Here is a 20,690-nt window from a genome sequence, read left to right on the forward strand (position 1 = left end):
TGATTGGCCGTGCTAAATTGCCCCTTAGTGTCAGGGGGATTAGCAGGGTAAATATGTGGGGTTATGGGGATAGGGCCTGGGTGGGATTGTGGTTGGTGCAGACTCGATGGGCCGAATGGCCTCCTTCTGCACTGTCGGGATTCTATGATTAATCCAGAAACTCAGCTAACGTTCTGGGGACCCGGGTTCGAATCCCGCCATGGCAGACGGTGGAATTTGAATTCAATAATAAAAAATATATGCAAATAAAATAATAAAAAATATATCCAAAGATGTGCGGGTTAAGTTGATTGGCCATTCTAAATTGACCCTAGTGTCAGGGGGATTAGCAGGGTAAATATGTGGGGTTATGGGGATAGGGCCTGGTGGGATTGTGGTTGGTGCAGACTCGATGGGCTGAATGGCCTCCTTCTGCACTGTAGGGATTCTATGATATGGAATTAAAAATCTACTGATGATCATGAAACCTTTGTCGATTGTCAGAAAAACCTCTCTGGTTCACTAATGTCCTTTAGGGAAGGAAATCTGCCGTCCTTTCCTGGTCTGGCCTACATGTGGCTGCAGAGCCACAGCAATGGTGGTTCACTCTGAACTGCCCTCCAAGGGCAACTAGGGATGGGCAATAAATGCTGGCCAGCCAGCGACATAAGAACATAAGAAATAGGAGCAGGAGTAGGCCATCTAGCCCCTCGAGCCTGCCCCGCCATTCAATAAGATCATGGCTGATCTGAAGTGGATCAGTTCCACTTACCCGCCTGATCCCCATAACCCTTAATTCCCTTACCGATCAGGAATCCATCTATCCGTGATTTAAACATAGTCAACGAGGTAGCCTCCACCACTTCAGTGGGCTGAGAATTCCAGAGATTCACCACTCTCTGAGAGAAGAAGTTCCTCCTCAACTCTGTCCTAAACCGACCCCCCTTTATTTTGAGGCTGTGCCCTCTAGTTCTAGTTTCCTTTCTAAGTGGAAAGAATCTCTCCACCTCTACCCTATCCAGCCCCTTCATTATCTTATAGCTCTCTATAAGTTCCCCCCTCAGCCTTCTAAATTCCAACGAATACAAACCCAATCTGCTCAGTCTCTCCTCATAATCAACACCCCTCATCTCTGCTATCAACCTGGTGAACCTTCTCTGCACTCCCTCCAAGGCCAATATATCCTTCCGCAAATAAGGGGACCAATACTGCACACAGTATTCCAGCTGCAGCCTCACCAATGCCCTGTACAGATGCAGCAAGACATCTCTGCTTTTATATTCTATCCCCCTTGCGATATAGGCCAACATCCCATTTGCCTTCTTGATCACCTGCTGCACCTGCAGACTGGGTTTTTGCGTCTCATGCACAAGGACCCCCAGGTCCCTTTGCACAGTAGCATGTTGTAATTTCTTTCCATTTAGATAATAATCCAATTTGCTATTATTTCTTCCAAAGTGAATAACCTCGCACTTGTCAACGTTATACTCCATCTGCCAGATCCTCGCCCACTCACTCAGCCTGTCCAAATATCTCTGCAGACCTTCTACGCCCTCCACACGATTCACTTTTCCATGTTCCATGCGTGAATTAAAAAAAAGAGACAATGCTAGCGGTCAGGCCCCAGGTCGAAGTCGGGGTTGGAGGAAGCTGACAGATGTTTTTTTAACATTGTCACCAGGGGACAATACGCCACAGCTGGAGTTCAGTTTCAGAGAAGGTCATTCCCTGCACCTCGGGGGTAGCAGGTGCTGCAGGGAAGCATCAGCTTGAGGGGTTTCACACTCACACACTGAGCAGACTGAGAATCTCCGGTGTCCCAGCTTCCCTTTGCTGTCACACCTCCTGCCTCTGATGGAAGAGCCGGTACAAAAGGGAAGTCAGCATTTCCCGCATGGTCACTCCCTCTCTCAGCCACGCTGCGCAGCCAAGGAACCGTCGGGGGGGACGGAGCTGGAGTCCGCTGACAGTGTACAATCTGTGCCTCTTGTATTGAGAGAGCCTGACTGGCAGCAGGCACTGGCATGGGAGGCTCATCATCATCATAAAAAGCCATGAAGCCTGATTCCAAGCTTAAGTATCTGACGAAAAGCATTTTGGTTTCCAGAAATAATTATCATTAACTCTACTGGAGAAGTAGAATATTAATTCTACACAATATTATGAATTAGCATCTTTTACTGCCCCTCACTAAATTGCTGTCATAGAATCATAGAATCCCTACAAAGGAGAAGGAGGCCATTCGACCCATCGAGTCTGCACAATCCCACCCTGGCCCGATTCCCGTAACCCCATTCATTTAGCCTAGCTCGTCTCCCTGACACCAAGGGGCAATTTCCCGCAATCCACCTGACCTGCACATCTTTGGAGTGTGGGAGGAAACCGGGGCACCGAAAAGGAAACCCACGCAGACACGGGGAGAATGTGCAGACTCCACACAGACAGTGATACAAGCCAGGTTCCTGGTGCTGTGAGGCAGCAGTGCTGACCACTATGCCATCGTGCTGCCCACAAACCCGAACCACAATTTTCCGTTTCAATCCGGGCCGCGACTTGTTGTGAATGAACACGTGTAAATGTTCCCTACCTTCGCAGACGGGGCAGCACTCTCCGGGTATCTTCACCGGGTTCAGGCAGCTCTGACCACAGGCTGTGGCCATACAGTGGGGCTCGCCATTAATACACTGGCAAAAGGTGCAGTCGTCCTCACGCCACCTGTCACCATGTGCACGGATCTGCCCGTTGGCATAACACCCGGCAGGATTGTGGATAGGGTAGATCGGATCTGTTGGTGGAAATTACAACACAATGAACGGGCTGCGATCGTTCTCGGAGTGAAGGCAGATATAGGCTGAGACAAACAGAAGGGAGAGACAGGCAGGCACGCCGGATGGGGAAAGACACGCAGGAGAAACGGGCAAAACACGCGTGAGAGATTTGCACACATCAGCGACAGGCGGGTACATAGACAGACATGACTCGCGGAGGAGACACATAGGGGATGCACCATGAGATAGATGTATATGCAAAACACACAAACATGTCTGTGAGACACGGATGCAGGCAAACACGGGCACCAGCTGTGGAAGAGAGCCACACTCTACTGATGGCTACAGTATTCAGTAAAGTTTATTTATTAGTCACAAGTAGGCTTACATTAACCCTGCGATGAAGTTACTGTGAAAATCCCCTAGTCACCACACTCCAGTTCGGGTACACCGAGGGCGAATTTAGCATGGCCAATGCACCTAACCAGCACGTCTTTTGAACGTGTATTATTACAATTCAAGAAAAAGACTCTATGTTCGGATATTAATTTGCTGAATTCAACTTGCCATTTGTCCTTCTCCCTGCTCAGATTCTGCCAAGTGTGTGTAAGGAACCCTGGGACATTTCAGGATGTGCACAGCAATATGGAAGTGGCAAGTTTTAGTTCACCATCAGGGATACAAAACAGCCTGTGCTCCTGTACGCCACACTGACCAAGCTTCACCAGGATCATTGCTCCAGAGTAATATTGTACAGCGTTGTCTATAAAGACTGGTCCATCAACTCCTCTATAAGACACAACTGTCTATGTCCTCTTTATAATATAGCAGTGTATACAGAGACAGGTACAAAGCCTCCTTTATAATAAAGCACAGTGGGGGGTGATTCTCCCAAAGAAATTCTAAGCGTCGAATTCGCGTAAAAACTGGAGTAAACCACGCTGGTTTTTCAGCGGGAGTTTCAAAATGAGGTGGAGAAGCTAACGGGCCTGGAGATTTCAGTCCTGGGCCTGTTCATTAAAGGAGATGGAGGTGCGTATTTGCAGAAATTATGCAGCTCCGCGCCAGAAATCGGCATGGAGCTGATGGCGCTGGAAATTCGGCTGCCGGAGACGCGTAGAGTCCGTGGCGTCCAGTGGGAAGTGTGCGAAACGGCCTCCGCTCGAGTCTCCTGGCCCGCTGTGCTACTAAAGCAGCGCAGTGGGATGGGAGAATCACCCCCTGCATATTGAAACTGATGTGGAGATGCCGGCGTTGGACTGGGGTAAACACAGAAAGAGTTTTAACAACACCAGGTTAAAGGTCTTTAACCTGGTGTTGTTAAAACTCTTACTGTATTGAAACTGATCCATCAACTTGTTTATGGTACAGCGCTGCCTAATGGAGACCGATATATCCGGGGACCTCTCTTGTACAACAGCACAATATTCAGAGAGAGCGGGCCACAACGTTGCTTACGGTACTGCACTGTCCACAGACACATCGGCAGAGTTTCCCCGTCCCGCCCGTCACGGGAATGGTAGCGGGCGGGACACGGGTCATGCAAAGGTCCGGCTGGCCTCGGGCGGGATTTCCCCGGCCTTGGGGCGAGCGCGGCCGGAAAACAAAGCGGTAAAGACCTGCTTTCTGTAAGCAGGAGTGTTTACTCCTCCCTGTGAGGGTGAAATTAGCTGGGAATCAGGTGCTGGTTCGGTGCGTTAAACAGAAGCAGCCTGGAAACTCCGGCATCCCTTTAAATAAATGAAGTGCACCAGAGCAGAGAACAAAATCCTGTTACTGCCATGTAATAGATCTGGTCCAGTGCAGCCTAATGGGCCGCTTTAACAATCTCTTGTGCCTGAATAAAAAGCTGCCAATGGCTGAGGGATGAGCTAATGTCAATAGTTACGACTGGACGTATAGGGGGCCTGACTGTGCCAATCTGAATCAATAGAGGCCTCTTCATCCGCTTTTATCTGTCCCGAGGTGACGGTCTGATATTGCAGTATAGTTTTACTGCGGCTCTTTGTTTTTTTTACATTCAGGTGACCATTGATCTACTGGCCAGTAGCAGCAGGTTACTTGAGCAGAGTGTGTGAGCAAGGCTCAGTCTGTCGCCTCTCTTACCTGATGCTCACGGATGTATTTTCTACCAGAATTCATTGTAACCGTAGTGGCTGACTGTTTTTCCAACATAGAATTAGAGGCTGTACTGTACTGTGCTGAAACAAGCCAGGCCAGAGTCTATGGCCTAATTCTGCTCCTATATCTTATGAACTTATGAACTACCGAGGGTGTGCTGTACTGTTGGAGGTGCTGTACTGTTGGAGGTGCTGTCTTTCAGATGAGACATTATACCCTCTCGGGTGAACAGTAAGGTTCTTAATATTAAAGGAAGAGTAGGGAAGTTCTGTCCAGAATCCTGGTCTTGGGTTATCCCTCAAACAATATAATTAAAAAAGATTACACACTGATTATCACATTGCTGCCAGTACACTCATACGGAAATGGGGGCAGGAGTAGGCCCTTCTGCCTCTCGAGCCTGCTCCGCCAGTCAATAAGGTCATGGTTGATCTGATTGTGGCCTCAACTCCAAATTCTGCCCAGCCCCGCTAACCTTTCTAGCTGATCTATAGAAGGAGACCATTCGGCCCATCGAGTCTGTACCGACCACAATCCCACCCAGGGACTCCTTGATCTACCTCTGCCTCTGCCGTAAAAATTATCAATGACCATGCCTCCGCTGATGGCGAAGACAAAAATGTATCACCACCACCCCCCCCGCCGCCGCCCCCCCCCCCCCCCCCCCCTCTCGGTTTCCCTTCATGCAGAGTAGGATGTCAAAGCAGAAAGGTTTACCTTCACACACTGGGCAGCACTCTCCCTCCGGCACGTAGTACCTGTCACAGTGCAACTCACCGCACTGCGCCGAGAAACAAATAGAGACGCCCCCTTGACACCTGCAGAAGCGGCACGCATCCATCCGGAACATATTCCCGTCGTAATATTCCATGCCGTTGAAGATGCAGGTGGGCTTTGTCTCTGCAAGGACAACAGCATCAAAAAAAGAGTTCCCGTTAGACTCAGTAACATCAGAGCTGGATTTCAGGGCAAGCTGGATAAACAAATGAGGGAGAAAGTAATAGACAGATATGTTGATGGTGGGAGGAAGCTCGCACGGAGCGCAAACACGGTATGAACGTGATGGGCTGAATGGCCTGTTTCCCTGCTGTAAATGCTTTGTAATCCAGTTTCCCACTCCTGCTATTGGTTGTAGTCGTGTTACATTCTTTTCTTCCCTTTCTTTTCTTGATAAGTTTCCATGCGTCACTAACTGCTCTCTCTTATTCTCTGTCTCTGTCTCAAACTTCATCCACAACTGCCCATCTTTAAAGAACCAGCCTGGATTTTCCGACAATTAACTATCGATGCTCAGAAAATCCTAGGCCTGAAGGTCGGTGCAGGTCGGAGGCTCTATTCAGCTGGCACAATTGAGCCAACTAATTGTCCTCACTTTGGCTAACCCCCATGTGTAGGTGGGAATCAGGGGAAAACTCTCCACTGGTTGGAGCCATACCTCGGGCAAAGGAAGATGGTCATGGTTTTTGGAGGTCAGCTATCTCAGTCCCAGTTCATCACTGCAGGAGTTCCTCAGGGTAGCTTCCAACGCCCAACCATCTTCAGTTGCTTCATCAATGATCTTTCCTCCAACATAAAGTCAGAATTGGGGATGTTCACTGATGATTGCACAATGTTCAGCACCATTCGCGACTCCTCAGATGCTGAAGCAGCCCGTGCCAACATGCAGTAAGACCTGGACAACATTCAAACTTGGGCTGATAGGTGGCATGTGATATTCACATCACACAGGTACCGAGCAACAAACATCTCCAATAAGAGAGAACCCAATCATCTCTCCTTGACTTTCAATGACATTACCATCATTGTATCTCCATCAAAATCTGGGATGTTACCATTGACTAGATACTCAACTGGACACATCATATAAAATACAAGAGCAGGTCAGAGGCTGGGAATTCTGCAGGGAGTAATTCATCCCCGAACTCTCTAAAGCCTGTCCACCATCTACAAGGCACAAGTCAGGAGTGTCATGGGATACTCTCCACTTGCCTGGATGAGTGCAGCTCCAACAACAGTCGAGAAGCTCAACACCATCTTTCATGTATGAATATTGATTCTTGGTAGCTGCACGCTGCGCAGAGTATTAATATATTCAAGTATTCACCAGTAGTGACGTCACAGGTCGTGAGCGGGGGAAACTGCCAGAATGAAGTGTAGTGGAGTGTTGAAATAAAGTTCCGTTAGTTTTAATCCTCCGTGCTTCCTAGCATCAACTGTCCAATGTGCAACACCATCATGACATAGCAGCCTACTTAATTGGCACCCCATCCACACCTTAAACATTCACTCCATCCCCTGCTGGTGCCAAGCGGCAGCAGGGGGTACCATTGATAATATGGACTGCAGCAGCTCACAAATATTCCTTCAATAGCACCTTACACACCCATGACCACTACTGTCTAGAAGGACAAGGGCTGCAGATGCATGGAAACACTACCACCTGTAAGTTCCCCTCCAAGCCACTCACCATCTAGATTTGGAGCTAAATCGCCATTCCTGTTGATGGGTCAAAATCGAGACCTTTCTTCCCAACAGCACTGAGTGTACCTACCCCACATAGACTACAGTGGGTGAAGAGGGCAGCTCACCGCCACCTTCTCTGGGGCAACTGGGGATGGGTAACATATGCTCACATCACAAGAACGAATACTTGGTGGATAGCAATTACAAGCTTTAACTGAGATGTGGAGATGCCGGCATTGGACTGGGATGGGCACAGTAAGAAGTCTCACAACAGCAGGTTAAAGTCCAACAGGTTTATTTGGTAGTACGAGCTTTCGGAGCGCCGCTCCTTCATCAGGTGAGTGATGAAGGAGCAGCGCTCCGAAAGCTCGTGATACCAAATAAACCTGTTGGACTTTAACCTGGTGTTGTGAGACTTCTTACTAAGCTTTAACTGAATATTTAACCACCTTGTTTCCCGAGCCCGGGGAGATTTCTTAGACCAGTTGTAACTCTTACTGTCTGAAATGAAATCAGCTAGCTTAGCACAAACCCTGGACTGAGCACTGAAAATCTGCACTCTGTATCATACTTTGTCACTGCCACACAATGCATGTACCCACTGACTCATGAGTGGGCAGTGTCAGATATTTACAGAGTGGTGACGGTGGGAGTGGGGGTAGGGATGGGGGTGGGGGGGGGGGGGGGGGGCTGGTGATGCGTCATTATCATTTAAGTTGGTCGTTATTTAGTCAATTAAATTGAGGATTGAGGTGGAATTTCTCCATCACCTGTGGAATACCCGAAGCCAGATAAACTCGACAACTCATCCCAGCCACAAAACAGAAACCCGACGATTAGTTTGTCCACCGGTTTCAGGGCAGAATGTGAAGGTGAGCAGGTGTTTCACATTGACAACTCAGAGCAGTCAGCTTCCATAAGCAGCTGACAACATTTCTCTAATCTGGGTGATGAAGAATAGCCTCCCCTTTGTCCTTCAATCCCAATATCTCCTGAGGTCAGCGACAATGAGTTCAGATGAAGATAAATTTGTAGCTGTGATCGAACTTCACTCGCACAGTGTGTGGCACAGTGGTCAGCACTGCTGCCCCACAGCGCCAGGGACCCGGGTTCAATTCTGGCCTCGGGTCACTGTCTGTGTGGAGTTTGCACATTCTCCCCATGTCTGCGTGGGTTTCCCTCCGGGGGCTCTGGTTTCCTCCCACAGTCCAAAAGATGTGCAGGTTGGGTGGATTGGCCATGCTAAATTGCCCCTTAGTGTCAGGGTAAATACATGGGGTTATAGGGATAGGGCCTGGGTGGGAATGTTGTCAGTGCAGTCTCGATGGGCCGAATGGTCTCCTTCTGCACTGTAGGATTCTATAATCCTATGATAACTTCATTTCCATTTCTGGCAAGGGGCACTTTGTGCATCATTCTCCCACCTTTACATTCGGACCAGGGGGCTGGTTCTCAAAGAGCCGTTTGTGCCCAGCTTTCTCCAGAGGCAACAAGTTTATTTATTAGTGTCACAAGTTATCTTACATTAACACTGCAATGAAGTTACAGTGAAAATCTCCAAGTCGCCACACTCCGGGGCCTGTTCAGGTACACTGAAGGAGAATTTAGCATGGCCAATCCACCTAACCAGCACGTCTTTTGGACTGTGGGAGAAAACCGGAGCACCCGGAGGAAACCCACGCAGACATGGGGAGAATGTGCAGGCTCCACACAGACAGACCACAGAGGCCGGAATCGAACCCGGGTCCCTGGCGCTGCGAAGCAGCAGTGCTAACCACTGTGCCACTGTGCTGTGTAGAGAAACGGATGGACATGTACACTTGTAGCAGAACATGGGAGAAACACGAGAAAGAAATTGAGACAGTGACAGCAGAAAGTTGGGGGAACAGGGAGAGTGTGTTCGTTTCAGCAATTATTGCTTGGTTTATCTCAATTTGACTGAAGTTTCTTGTCCCTAGGCAGTGAACTACTGCAGCACTCAGTCAACAATCATTATTCCTGTTGGAAATACTGTGAAAGACTCTGTGTTAGAAAAGAGACAAAACAAACTCGGAGGCAGTCCTTCCGCCCTAATAAAAACCCATTATTCAGTCTGTCTCATCTTCATATTTCAATGATTGCTGCAACTAAAGTCCTTTCAACTTTCTGCGGGAACTGTTGCTTTACCCGAGGCTACACCAGTAACATCTCACTGACACAGGAGGGACAGTGATTGTGTGGTCAATGTTTGCTGCTGGATCTGGGAGCACGGTGTTGGACTGTGACCAATTACAACATTGGATCTGTTGTAGGTTGACCTATGGTAACAAGCTGTAAGGGTCAGTTGACCCAGTAGACTATGTAGCCAATGATAGAATGATGTGGTGGTCAGCTGACCAGCTGATTCAGTATGAGTCGGAATCTGTTGGGAATTGTGGGGAGCTTGGAATGGCCCAGGGTGAGGCCTCAAATGTTGGAGTAATGAAGTTTCTTTATTAAGCCTTTTTCTTTAGATTTATCTGTTGAAGTAAGTTTTGTTTCATTTTATTGCCTACGATTGAAGAGTACTTTCTGTTGGATAAACACATGGATCCAAAGCACCTACGGTGTTATGCAGTTATTCAGAATGGTGGTGCTGAAAGACAGAGCTTCAAAGCACTTCCGTACACACGTGCCTCAAGACCATTGGCCTTGGGGATAAGCTGCACAACAAGCAGTAACTCATAAATGATGAAGAAAGCAAAGAAACCTTGGCCTTGAGAGAAGAATACAGCTGACTGTAAGAAAATGACAAAATTGGAGGAGGAAAGGGAAAGCTCTGATCACCAATGCTATTCAGCCATATGAAGCATCACAGACCCGGTCCTCGCCTAACATCCAAGGATGTTTGCTTCCAAAGACGGTTGGTTAGCTCCATTGGCTAGGTAGTTAGGGTGTGGTTCCAAGTAATGCCAACAGTGTGGTCTTGATTCCCGATCCAGCGGAGATAGATTTGGGATTTTCCCCCTTGCCTCCAGCCCTATTGCGGGAGATGATTAGAAACCACTGCGGACAGAAACAGCTTGGGGTGAGAGTGAGCCTCGGGCCTGCCTTTGGGCAGAGGGCAAATACCATACCAGGATTGGGTGGCACGGTGGTTGGCACTGCTGCCTCCCAGCACCAGGGACCCGGATTCAATTCCCGGCTTGGGTGACTGTCTGTGCGGAGTCTGCACGTTCTCCCCGTGTCTACGTGGGTTTCCTCCGGGTGCTCCGGTTTCCCCCCACACTCCAAAGATGTGCAGGTTAGGTGGGTTGGCCGTGGTAAATGTGCTGGGTTATGGGGATGGGGCAGCTCAAAGGGGAGGGCCTGGGTGGGATGTTCCCACCCAAGGCGAACACTCCAATGCAGTACCAAGGAGGTGTTACACTGTCAGGTGGGCTGTCCAGGGCAGTATTCTGAAAGAGAGCAGGGGACCTCTCCCCAGTGTCCAGGCCAATATTTATTCTTCAGCTGTCATCACAAAAGGCCGATTAATTGGTCATTGTCACATTGCTGTTAGTGGGAGCTTGCTGTGTTCAAATTGGCTGCTGTGCTTCCTACATTAAGACGGTGTCTGCACTTCAAAAGGGCTTCACGGACAGTCCTGGGGTTGTGATAGGCGCTGTATAAATGCAAAACTTTCTTTTGTTTGAATATGGTTGCGAGAAGCAGAAAACCAAGTGACAAAGTCATAATCCCGAGGTAGGCACTGGGCAATCTCAGGTGGATCTAACAAATGCCCCATCACTGGTTTAGCCCCCGGGTGGTGACGGACAGCAAAGAAAGCAAAAAAAAACATGAAGTGATTGTTGTTTTAAAAAAATGACACATGTAACGACTTTAATCAGGCAACTGAGGTGGGCCTGTTAGAATGTGAACACTAAACGATGCCACTGATTAAGGACCAAATTGATGGGCCAATCAGGCCTCGTGATTTGTACTTAGTCAGGCGTGTCAGTTCCTCTGGGACTCCGAGTGTAGACTGCTGACTGAAAACACTCTGTACGCTGTTGTCAGACTTGTAAATAAAGGGATTTTGGTGAAGGGACTTCTGCCTCCGAGGATTTATAACACGTGGCAGGAAGGGAATGCATATCTGCTAACTCTACTGGCCATACATGTCCTTTCGGGAAGCATGTTCTTACAGAATTAACCATAATGAAGAGTCTGCCTTCAGCACGCATCAAGACAAACTGTGCTGCACTCTCACACGGCAACACTTCTGACATGTCAGCATGGACTGCTGTCTTCTAAATTGAGGATCTGGAATGTTGTGGGACAGAGCCAGCGCTCTATTCTTGTTTCGTGGTGTGGCATGAGTGGCAACTTTCACTCAGACGCAGACACACACGTTAGGCTGGCTCCAAGGATCACATGTTGAAAGGCGAGTATGAACAGGAGAAACTGTGCTGGAAATTTAGCTTTCAGTCTTGCCCAGTGATGCATTTAGCCAGGCTTTGAAGCTGAACACCCACCCCCGCCCCCACCGAGTATCCAGAGAAGGCCCTCGCTCTCTGAGGGAGGGGTTGGTTTGAACATGTTGACACAAACACAGTCTGCCTGATGACGCTGTCTTTGCACTCCGCCGGTAGAACTGATAGGAGCTCCTGTCTGGGAAACCCGAGCCTGAACTCCCGTCTCAGTGCACTTCGGGGAGGAACTGCCAGAGGACGAACTTCCTCAGGCTTGACCTGGGTCGTCTGGGTCAGGAAGGAAAATGAACGCTGTCATCCATCAATCCCCTTGGCGGCTCCGCCACTGTCACGCTCCAGTGCTCCCAAATAGGGAGGTCATCGGAGACACAGGAAAGTGAGACGGGGGAGAGAGCAGGCTACAAGGCAGAAAGGGGGTAGGATTGTGAGGTTTCTCTTATTTAAGAGAATGAACCCCACTCCTGCTATTCCTTCCCACTCAATTCAAAGCCCCTACAGCAGAACGGTTAATCTTTACCCCAGCCTCAGTTAGAGCCACCTTCAACCAGCTGCACAGAGACACTTAATGGGGCGACTCTACCCTTTGAGGAGGCACCTGACCTCAGCTGGTAATCTCACTCCAGCTGAGATGGGCAATGCAGCAGAACGGGAGGGTAGAGTCTGGGATAAGAGAGACCAAAGGTATTGTCCCATCATTCTGTGGCCCCCTTGGCAGATATTCTTCAGTTTAGTATGGGTGGCAGGGTGGTGAGCGCTGCTGCCTCACAGCGCCAGAGTCCCAGTTTGGGTCACTGTCTGTGTGGAGTTTGCAAATTCTCCCCGTGTCTGCGTGGGTTTCCTCCGGGTGCTCCGGTTTCCTCCCACAGTCCAAAAGACATGCTGGTTAGGGTGCATTGACCGTGCTAAATTCTCCCTCAGTGTACCCGAACAGGCACCGGAGTGTGGCAACTAGGGGATTTTCACAGTAACTTCATTGCAGTGTTAATGTAAGCCTGCTTGTGACGCTAATAAATAAACTTAAAGTACGCAACAAAAAAAAGAAGCATTGGCAATGACTACTTACATAAAACCAAAAAGCCACAAAATTAGGCCATTCAGCCCCCCTGGCCTGTACTGGCCCTCTGAAAGAACTATCCAATTATTTCCGCTCCTCTGCTTCTTCCCTGTGGCCTCGCAAGTGTTTTTTTTTCTCTTTTCAAATATCTATCCAATTTCTGTTTGACGGTCACGACTGAACCTGCTTCCACTATCCTTTCCATCAGTGCATCCCAGTTCACCACTTGCTGTATTTCTGCTCACCGCTCCTCTGGTTTTTCTTTTTGTCAATTATTTTCAATCGGTGACCTCTGATTACTCGGCCTCCTGTCGGTGGAGACATTTTCTCCCGACCTGTTCCATCACAACCCGTCATTATTTTGAACACCTCTTTCAAATCCCCCCCCCCCCCCTTTAATCTTTTCTGCTCTTTGGACAGCAGTCCCAGCATCTCAAATCCGCTGCAGACTCCTGAGTGCTTTGCAAGGTGGGGTGGATGGAAGGTTGTTGTTGGGGGGCCTGGGGGGTGGGGGGTGGGGGGGGGGGGGGGGGGGGGGGGGGGATGGGGGTGGGGGGGGGGGTGGCAGGGTTGTGGGGTGAGTGGGCTGGACGGAAGGTTGTGGGGATGAGGAGGTTGTGGGGGTAAGAATTGAAAGCAGCGCCCAGGAAGCATCGAGACATTAGGCTGAATCATAAGGTGATTCTTGAAGTGGGGAACAATGAATTTTTAAAAAATTCATTCCTGGGACATGGGCGTCGCTGGCTGGGCCAGCATTTATTGCCCGTCCCTAGTTGTCCGAGGGCAGTTGAGAGTCAACCACATTGCTGTGGCTCTGGAGGCCAAGGTAAAGATGGCAGATTTCCTTCCCTAAAGGGATTAGTGAGGGTTTTTAGGGTTTTTCCAACAATCGACAATGGTTTCGTGGTTATCAGTAGGTTCTTAATTCCAGATATTTTTTACTGAATTCAAATCCCACTATCTGCTGTGGCGGGATTCGAACCCGGGTCCCCAGAATATTAACTGAGGTTCTGGATTAATTAGTCTAGTGATAATACCACTAGGCCATTGCCTCCCCTGCAAGTAAGATTTGGTGAGGGTCAAAGGGGCGATCTAAAGACGCTAAAGGCTCTGGCATTGATAACAGGGTGCAGCAACGTGGGTTGGTGGTGGAGAGTTACATCGCTGTATATTATAGAAAGGATATTATTAAACTAGAAAGAGTGCAGAAAAGATTTACTTGGATGCTACCGGGACTTGATGGTTTGAGTTATAAGGAGAGGCTGGATAGACCAGGTCTTTTTTCCCTGGAGCAGACTTAGGGGTGATCTTATAGAGATCTATAACATAATGAGGGGCATAGATCAGCTAGATAGTCAACATCTTTTCCCAAAGGTAGGGGAGTCTAAAACTAGAGGGCATAGGTTTAAGGTGAGAGGGGAGAGATACAAAAGGGTCCAGAGGGGCAATTTCTTTCACACAGAGGGTGGTGAGTGTCTGGAACAAGCTGCCAGAGGTAGTAGTAGAGGCGGGTACAATTTTATCTTTTAAAAAGCATTTAGACGGTTACATGGGTAAGATGGGTATAGAGGGATGTGGGCCAAATGCAGGCAATTGGGACTAGCTTAGTGGTTAAAAAAAAAAGGGCGGCATGGACAAGTTGGGCCGAAGGGCCCGTTTCCATGCTGTAAACTTCAATGACTCTATGATCGTTCACAAGAGATAGGGTGCAAAGCCGGAGGTGGCTTCAGAGGTTGGGTGGATGCAGGAATATTCGTCAAAGGAACGCTTCAAGCAGATTTTATGATGTCCATGTTGGGAATGAGATCATAAGGACAGGGAATTAAGCTCCTTGAACAGTGGTGGACAACCTGCAGTCCGAGGGCCACATGCGGCCCCTCTGGGTTCTGAGTGCAGTCCACGAGACATTGTGTTGACCGCTGTACAGGCACAGGGTTGCCACATTCCGCTGATTGCTGTCTGCGTAGACTTTTTCCTACCGGTACGACTGAAGTGATACACAGGACAAGTGAAGTGAGGTGTGTGCTGATTGCACGCAACGTTAACTGTGAGAGCCGTGTGCTCCCTCTGCTTCCAAAGTGTACATACTTATTTTGCTTTTACCATCTGAAGTTGATGACAGTTCTATTATTCATTATGAAATAGAACATAAGAACTAGGAGCAGGAGTCGACCATCTGGCCCCTCGAGCCTGCTCCCAGCTTGTATTAAATGTATTTAATCTTATTCATGGGGTCATGGTTAGTGAACAAGCCCAATTTCAATCTTGCGGCCCACTGGGATGAAGGAGGGCCACTCATGCAGCCCACTCACTAGCGTAGGTTGCCCAACACTGCTCTTCAGTCTGTTCCGCCGCCATTCAGTGAGATCTTAGGTGCTTTATATCTTAATTTTATCTACCGGCCTTTGTTATATATCCTCTAGTATCCTTGTCCTCAGACTTAATACCATTAAATCGGGGTGGCACAGTGGTTAGCACTGCTGCCTCACAATGCCATGGACCTGGATTCAATTCCAGCCATGGGTGACTGTATGAGTTTGCAAATTCTCCCCGTGTCCGTGTGGGTTTCGCCCGGGTGTTCCGGTTTCCGCCCACAGTCCAAAGATGTGCAGGTTAGGTGCACAGGCCTTGCTAAATTGCCCCTTAGTGTCGGGGGATTAGCAACGTAAATACATGAGGTTACAGGGATAGGACCTGGGTGGGATTGGTATCTGTACAGGCTCGATGGTCTCCCTCTACACTGTCGGGATTCTATGATAATTAAGCTCGCATCTACTGGTTTTTTATGGGAGAGATTTCCACAATTCTGCAACCTGTTGTGGGGAAACATCTCCTAACTTCTCTCCTAAGTAGTCAGGCTCTGATTTTAAGTTTTCCAAAGTGGAATGAAGTCCCTCTCTCACCTATTGATTTGTAACAAAAAAAAATCCTCAAACTGTCAATCAAATCAGTTTGAAACCTCTTGGTTGCAGGGAATACCAGACTGATGTATGTATTCTCACACAATCTAATCCTTGGAGCCATGGCAATATTCCGGCGAATCTGGCCAGCTTCCAAGGCCAATATATCCTTTCCAAGGTGCAGTGCTCAGAACGATACACATTTCACTAATCTGTGCTCATCTTCAAACAATTCCTATTATTACTTCTAATTTGTGCTCAGAACAATGCTCCAGAGATTCCTGACTTAAGAACATAAGAAATAGGAGCAGGAGTAGGCCATCTAGCCCCTCGAGCCTGCCCCGCCATTCAATAAGATCATGGCTGATCTGAAGTGGATCAGTTCCACTTACCCGCCTGATCCTTATAACGCCTAATTCCCTTACCGATCAGGAATCCATCTATCCGTGATTTAAACATATTCAACGAGGTAGCCTCCACCACTTCAGTGGGCAGAGAATTCCAGAGATTCACCACCCTCTGAGAGAAGAAGTTCCTCCTCAACTCTGTCCTAAACTGACCCCCCTTTATTTTGAGGCTGTGCCCTCTAGTTCTAGTTTCCTTTCTAAGTGGAAAGAATCTCTCCATCTCTACCCTATCCAGCCCCTTCATTATCTTATAGGTCTCTATAAGATCCCCACTCCCATCCATCCATACTGCACCTTTACTAAGGAACCATCCCATTATCTTAACATAAGACACCACGAAACATTGCTCCGTGTCACGATTCAAGCAGACCGCATTTTACCCTTTGGATTCATTAACCGAGGTGCGTATGCATTTTTGCACAGAGAGTTATTAATCACCGTCCCCTTTAATGCTGCATAATATTCCGTAAGAAGCCTCACAACGCCAAGTTAAAGCCCAACAGGTTTATTTGGAATCACGAGCTTTCGGAGTGCTGCTCCTTCATCATAATATTCCGGTTACGTGGAGATGTTCTTTTAAAGCTTCATAACATTCTGTAAGAAGCCTCACAACACCAGGTTAAAGTCCAACAGGTTTATTTGGAAGCACGAGCTTTTGGAGCGCTGCTCCTTCATCATTATATCCCGGTTACGCGGAGATGCTTATTTTATGAATCAGCTGTTCCCTGACTATTGGTCACCCCATTAAATTAGCCGTTGTCCTGCTACATGACAGATTTATCAATTTCACCCTTGGTGTTTTACACGCTGCCTGCACCCTCAGCGCCATTTGATGAGTTTATGCGCGCCAGTTTTAGGCTGCCTATCCATTTATTTCTCTTGTGTTGATTTGCAATGTTCGGTCTCACGCCTTCCCCAGTGTTGTACAGCCAGCGTTCAATGCAAGGCTCTGCGCTCCTGGGTCGAGGGAGAGCTGGCCCTGCGACTGCTGGATGGAAGCAGCTCTGGTTTTGTTTTGCTTGCTATTTCCTGAAAATTCCACACCCGTGAGTATCTCTTCCTGACTGTTGACACCGGGAGTTCAGAAAGCCTGCGCGTCGCTCGCAAACAAAAAGCTGACCCATGGTGACCCCTGAGTAGTGCGCGCTGTCGGGTTAGGAATGCATTGCCTTCTAGAGTAAACAGACCAGTCTCTCCTCTCTCCCTCCCCACCACCACCACTCCCTCTCGCTGGGTATTTATGCCGAACCTGTACCTTGGCTTTCCTCTGAGAATTGAACTGGAAGCCGTTGCATCAATAATGCAGACCACTCGTGTTCACTTACAGTCAACAGTGTGTTATTGAAACAAATCACCATGTCCTGGATAGATGTGGAATTGGAGTGGGAAACTCCACTGCACATGGACACAGGATAAGGAAGCAAGGCTGAAGAAAATTGAGAAACACACTGTAAATCATGACATGTTCCACATGGAGCAGAGATGGGAAATGTCAGCAGTCCAGATCTGCTGCCATGCAATGAATGATTTTCTCTCTCCACGTGGGAAAAATGGTTTTCCTTCATACGAATCGCAGAATTATCAATGCAAGTCCTCTCACTGGATAATTGGAACAAAATAAAGTTCATTTATTAATGTCACAAGTAGGCTTACATTAACACTGCAATGAGGTCACTGTGAAAATCCCTTAGTCGCCACACTCCGGCGCCTGTTCGGGTTACACTGAGGGAGAATTAGCACGGCCAATGCACCCTAACCAGCACGTCTTCTGAACTGCGGGAGGAAACCCGGAGCACCCGGAGGAAACCCACGCAGACATGGGGAGAATGTGCAGACTCCGCACTGACAGTGACCCAAGCCGGGAGTCGAACCCGGGTCCCTGACGCTGTGAGGCAACAGTACTAACCCTGGCCCTGATCACCACAATCCACCACCCCCCCCCCCCCACCACCACCCTCCAGGTAGTTGTGACTCCTGCTCAGTGAGCAGCTCATAGTCAGCCTGTGAGGAAGGCACAGTGGGTAGAGACGCTTCCCAAAGGATAGGAGATGGAATGGCAAGCCGAGGAATAAGAGTCACCCAGGGTTGGAATTGAACCCGGGTCCCTGGCACTGTGAAGCAGCAGGGGGTTATACTCTCCAAACCCTGCCAACAGCCAGTCAAGAGTTGACACCTGCTGATCTAATACAAAAGCAGGTAGACGGACGACGGGGGGGGGGGGGGAGTTGTGAGGGGCAGATAGGGTGGGAACGAGCCTTTGCTGCTCCTGAAATTAATCGAAAAAATGTCACAAAGTCAGTGGCAATTAATGCCTTATGTAATAAAAGAATTGTTCAAGAAAGAGTTTTGTTTCAAAAGCAGGCATCTTCTCTCAATTTTTCGACAGGCCGTTCAGGAACGGTAGTGTTTGTACGGAAAGTGGGCATGTTGCAAACTGAAATCCGAAAGCCAATTGTGTCTTTTTCTTCTCTTTGTTTTCCTTGAACACCTTTGCTGATTTGTTAAGGTGTAAGAAAAAAGGCTGTCTGACTCTGAGCCAAGAATCATCCCAACAGTGTTGAGTCGGTTTTCTGACGCAGATGCAGAGGGGTGGTAGGGGTGGGGGGAGGGGAAGGGGGGGGGCGGTGGGGGTTGAGGTGTGAAGGTGTTCATAAGGAAAGGGTCAGTGAGTCAATGGCAGACTCCCAGGGTGAAAACTAAGCGTAGCCGTGGTTAGCACTGCCCCCTCACAGCGCCAGGGACCTGGGTTCCATTCCGACCTTGGGCGTCTGTGTGGAGTTTGCACATTCTCCCCGTGTCTGCGTGGATTTCCTCCGGGTGCTCCGGTTTCCTCCCACAGTCTGAAAGGTGTGCTGGTTAGATGGATTGCGTGGGATTGCGGGGATAGGGTGGGGATTTCTCCCCCCACCCCCTCCCAAACTACCCACTATTAAACCCACCCGATGGTGGCATTGGAGAATCAGACTATAATGACTCTGTAAAAGTCAGGAAAAGGCCAGCTGGTCCATCAAGCCTGTGCCACACCTGATGGCTGCAGTATCGAGACTGGACACTTTGCCACTCCTGAAGGGAGATCTTAGTTATTGGATGTGAGAAAGACTGTGTGAAGGGTTTATTGTGGGTGAGTGAAGAGGAGAAAATAGTGAAGAGTATAACATGGTACTAAAAATGGTGCTACACAATGTGGTAAACATGTGGAACAATGTCCACTTCTAAACAATGGAAGCAAAGTTGCAATTTTACAAGATCCTATCTGATTCAAGACTGCCGCAGTCTGGGACAAGTTGAATCCGTACAGAAGCACGAGTAAGATTTTGATAGTGAAAATTAGTCCTTTGAGACTGAGGTAAGACATCTTGAGATGCAAGAGCACCAAGAACCCACTTCTCTTTTCCGGGGACAATCATGAAGCCAGTTTTAAGTCGTCATCTCACAAACATTTGGGAAGCATTAAAGTTTGTGCAAACTTTAAGCAATTTATTTTTGTTTGTTTGAAAAAAAAAGAGAAAAAGGAAAGTTCTAGCAAAAGAAAGGTTTAATTTATTGGCTTGGAGCCAGATTGCTTCAATGTGTGGCCTCCAGATGTCTGCAAGTACTTCCTAACAGAAGCTGGGGCTATGATGTTGACTGGAAGGGCAGTACGGACCCTGCCAATAACACTCGCACACACACTCTCTCGCGATTGCACAGCCAGCCCTGATGTGAAATGAGTTCAGGTTGGTAAACCACAAGAATCTGGGAACGTCTGTCATCTCGAGGTCCTGTCTGCCTACTCCTGCATGCTGCCTCTGTTTGTCTGTGTTGTGAATTCCTCAGCAGTGACAAAGGAGGCTGGAGCGAAGATAAGCTTACAACCTCCGACATGACTTCTTAACCCTCCCACTCCTGCCTAGGAATTGCCTAACCCTGTAATGTCTCACCTCTATCTCTCTCTGACCCCACCCCCCCCCCCCCCCCCCCCAGGAATTGCCTAACCCTGTAATGTCTCACCTCTATCTCTCTCTGATCCCCCCCCCCCCCCCCCCCCCCCCCCAGGAATTGCCTAACCCTGTAATGTCTCACCTCTATCTCTCTCTGACCCCCTCCCCCCCCACCCCCACTCCCGCCCCAGAATTGCCTAAGCCTGTAATGTCTCACCTCTATCTCTCTCTAAAGCCCCCCTCTCCACTCTCGCCCCAGGAATTGCCTAACCCTGTAATGTCTCACCTCCATCTCTCTCAAACGCCTCCCCCACCTCCCACTCCCGCCCCAGGAATTGCCTAACCCTGTAATGTCTCACCTCTAACTCTCTCTAACCGCCCCCACCCCCCAACCCCACTCCCGCCCCTGGAATTGCCTAACCCTGTAATGTCTCTCCTCTATTCTCTCTCTAACCCCACCCCTCTCCCACTCTCGCCCCAGGAATTGCCTAACCCTGTAAGTCTCTCCTCTATTCTCTCTCTACCGCCCCCCCCACCCCCCTCCCACTCTCACCCCAGGAATTGCCTAACCCTGTAATGTCTCTCCTCTATTCCCTCTCTAATCCCCCCCCCCCACCCCCCTCCCACTCCCACCCCAGGAATTGC

General features: G+C 48.8%; 1 protein-coding gene across 2 annotated transcripts in view; it reads right to left on the minus strand.

Moving 5' to 3' along the window:
• The window catches only part of crim1 (cysteine rich transmembrane BMP regulator 1 (chordin-like)), a 217,651-nt gene that overhangs the window by 73,491 nt on the left and 123,470 nt on the right, over positions 1-20,690 (minus strand). For both annotated transcript variants that reach the window (XM_078229544.1, XM_078229543.1), the window contains exons 6-7: positions 5,586-5,768; positions 2,567-2,764 (exon numbers count right to left, since the gene is read on the minus strand). In XM_078229544.1, coding sequence (XP_078085670.1) covers positions 2,567-2,764; positions 5,586-5,768 — 381 coding nt within the window. The remainder of the gene's footprint in view (positions 1-2,566; positions 2,765-5,585; positions 5,769-20,690) is intronic.

This window comes from Mustelus asterias, chromosome 15 (genome assembly GCF_964213995.1).
Source record: "Mustelus asterias chromosome 15, sMusAst1.hap1.1, whole genome shotgun sequence".
In the NCBI taxonomy this organism is placed as follows: Eukaryota; Metazoa; Chordata; class Chondrichthyes; order Carcharhiniformes; family Triakidae; genus Mustelus; species Mustelus asterias.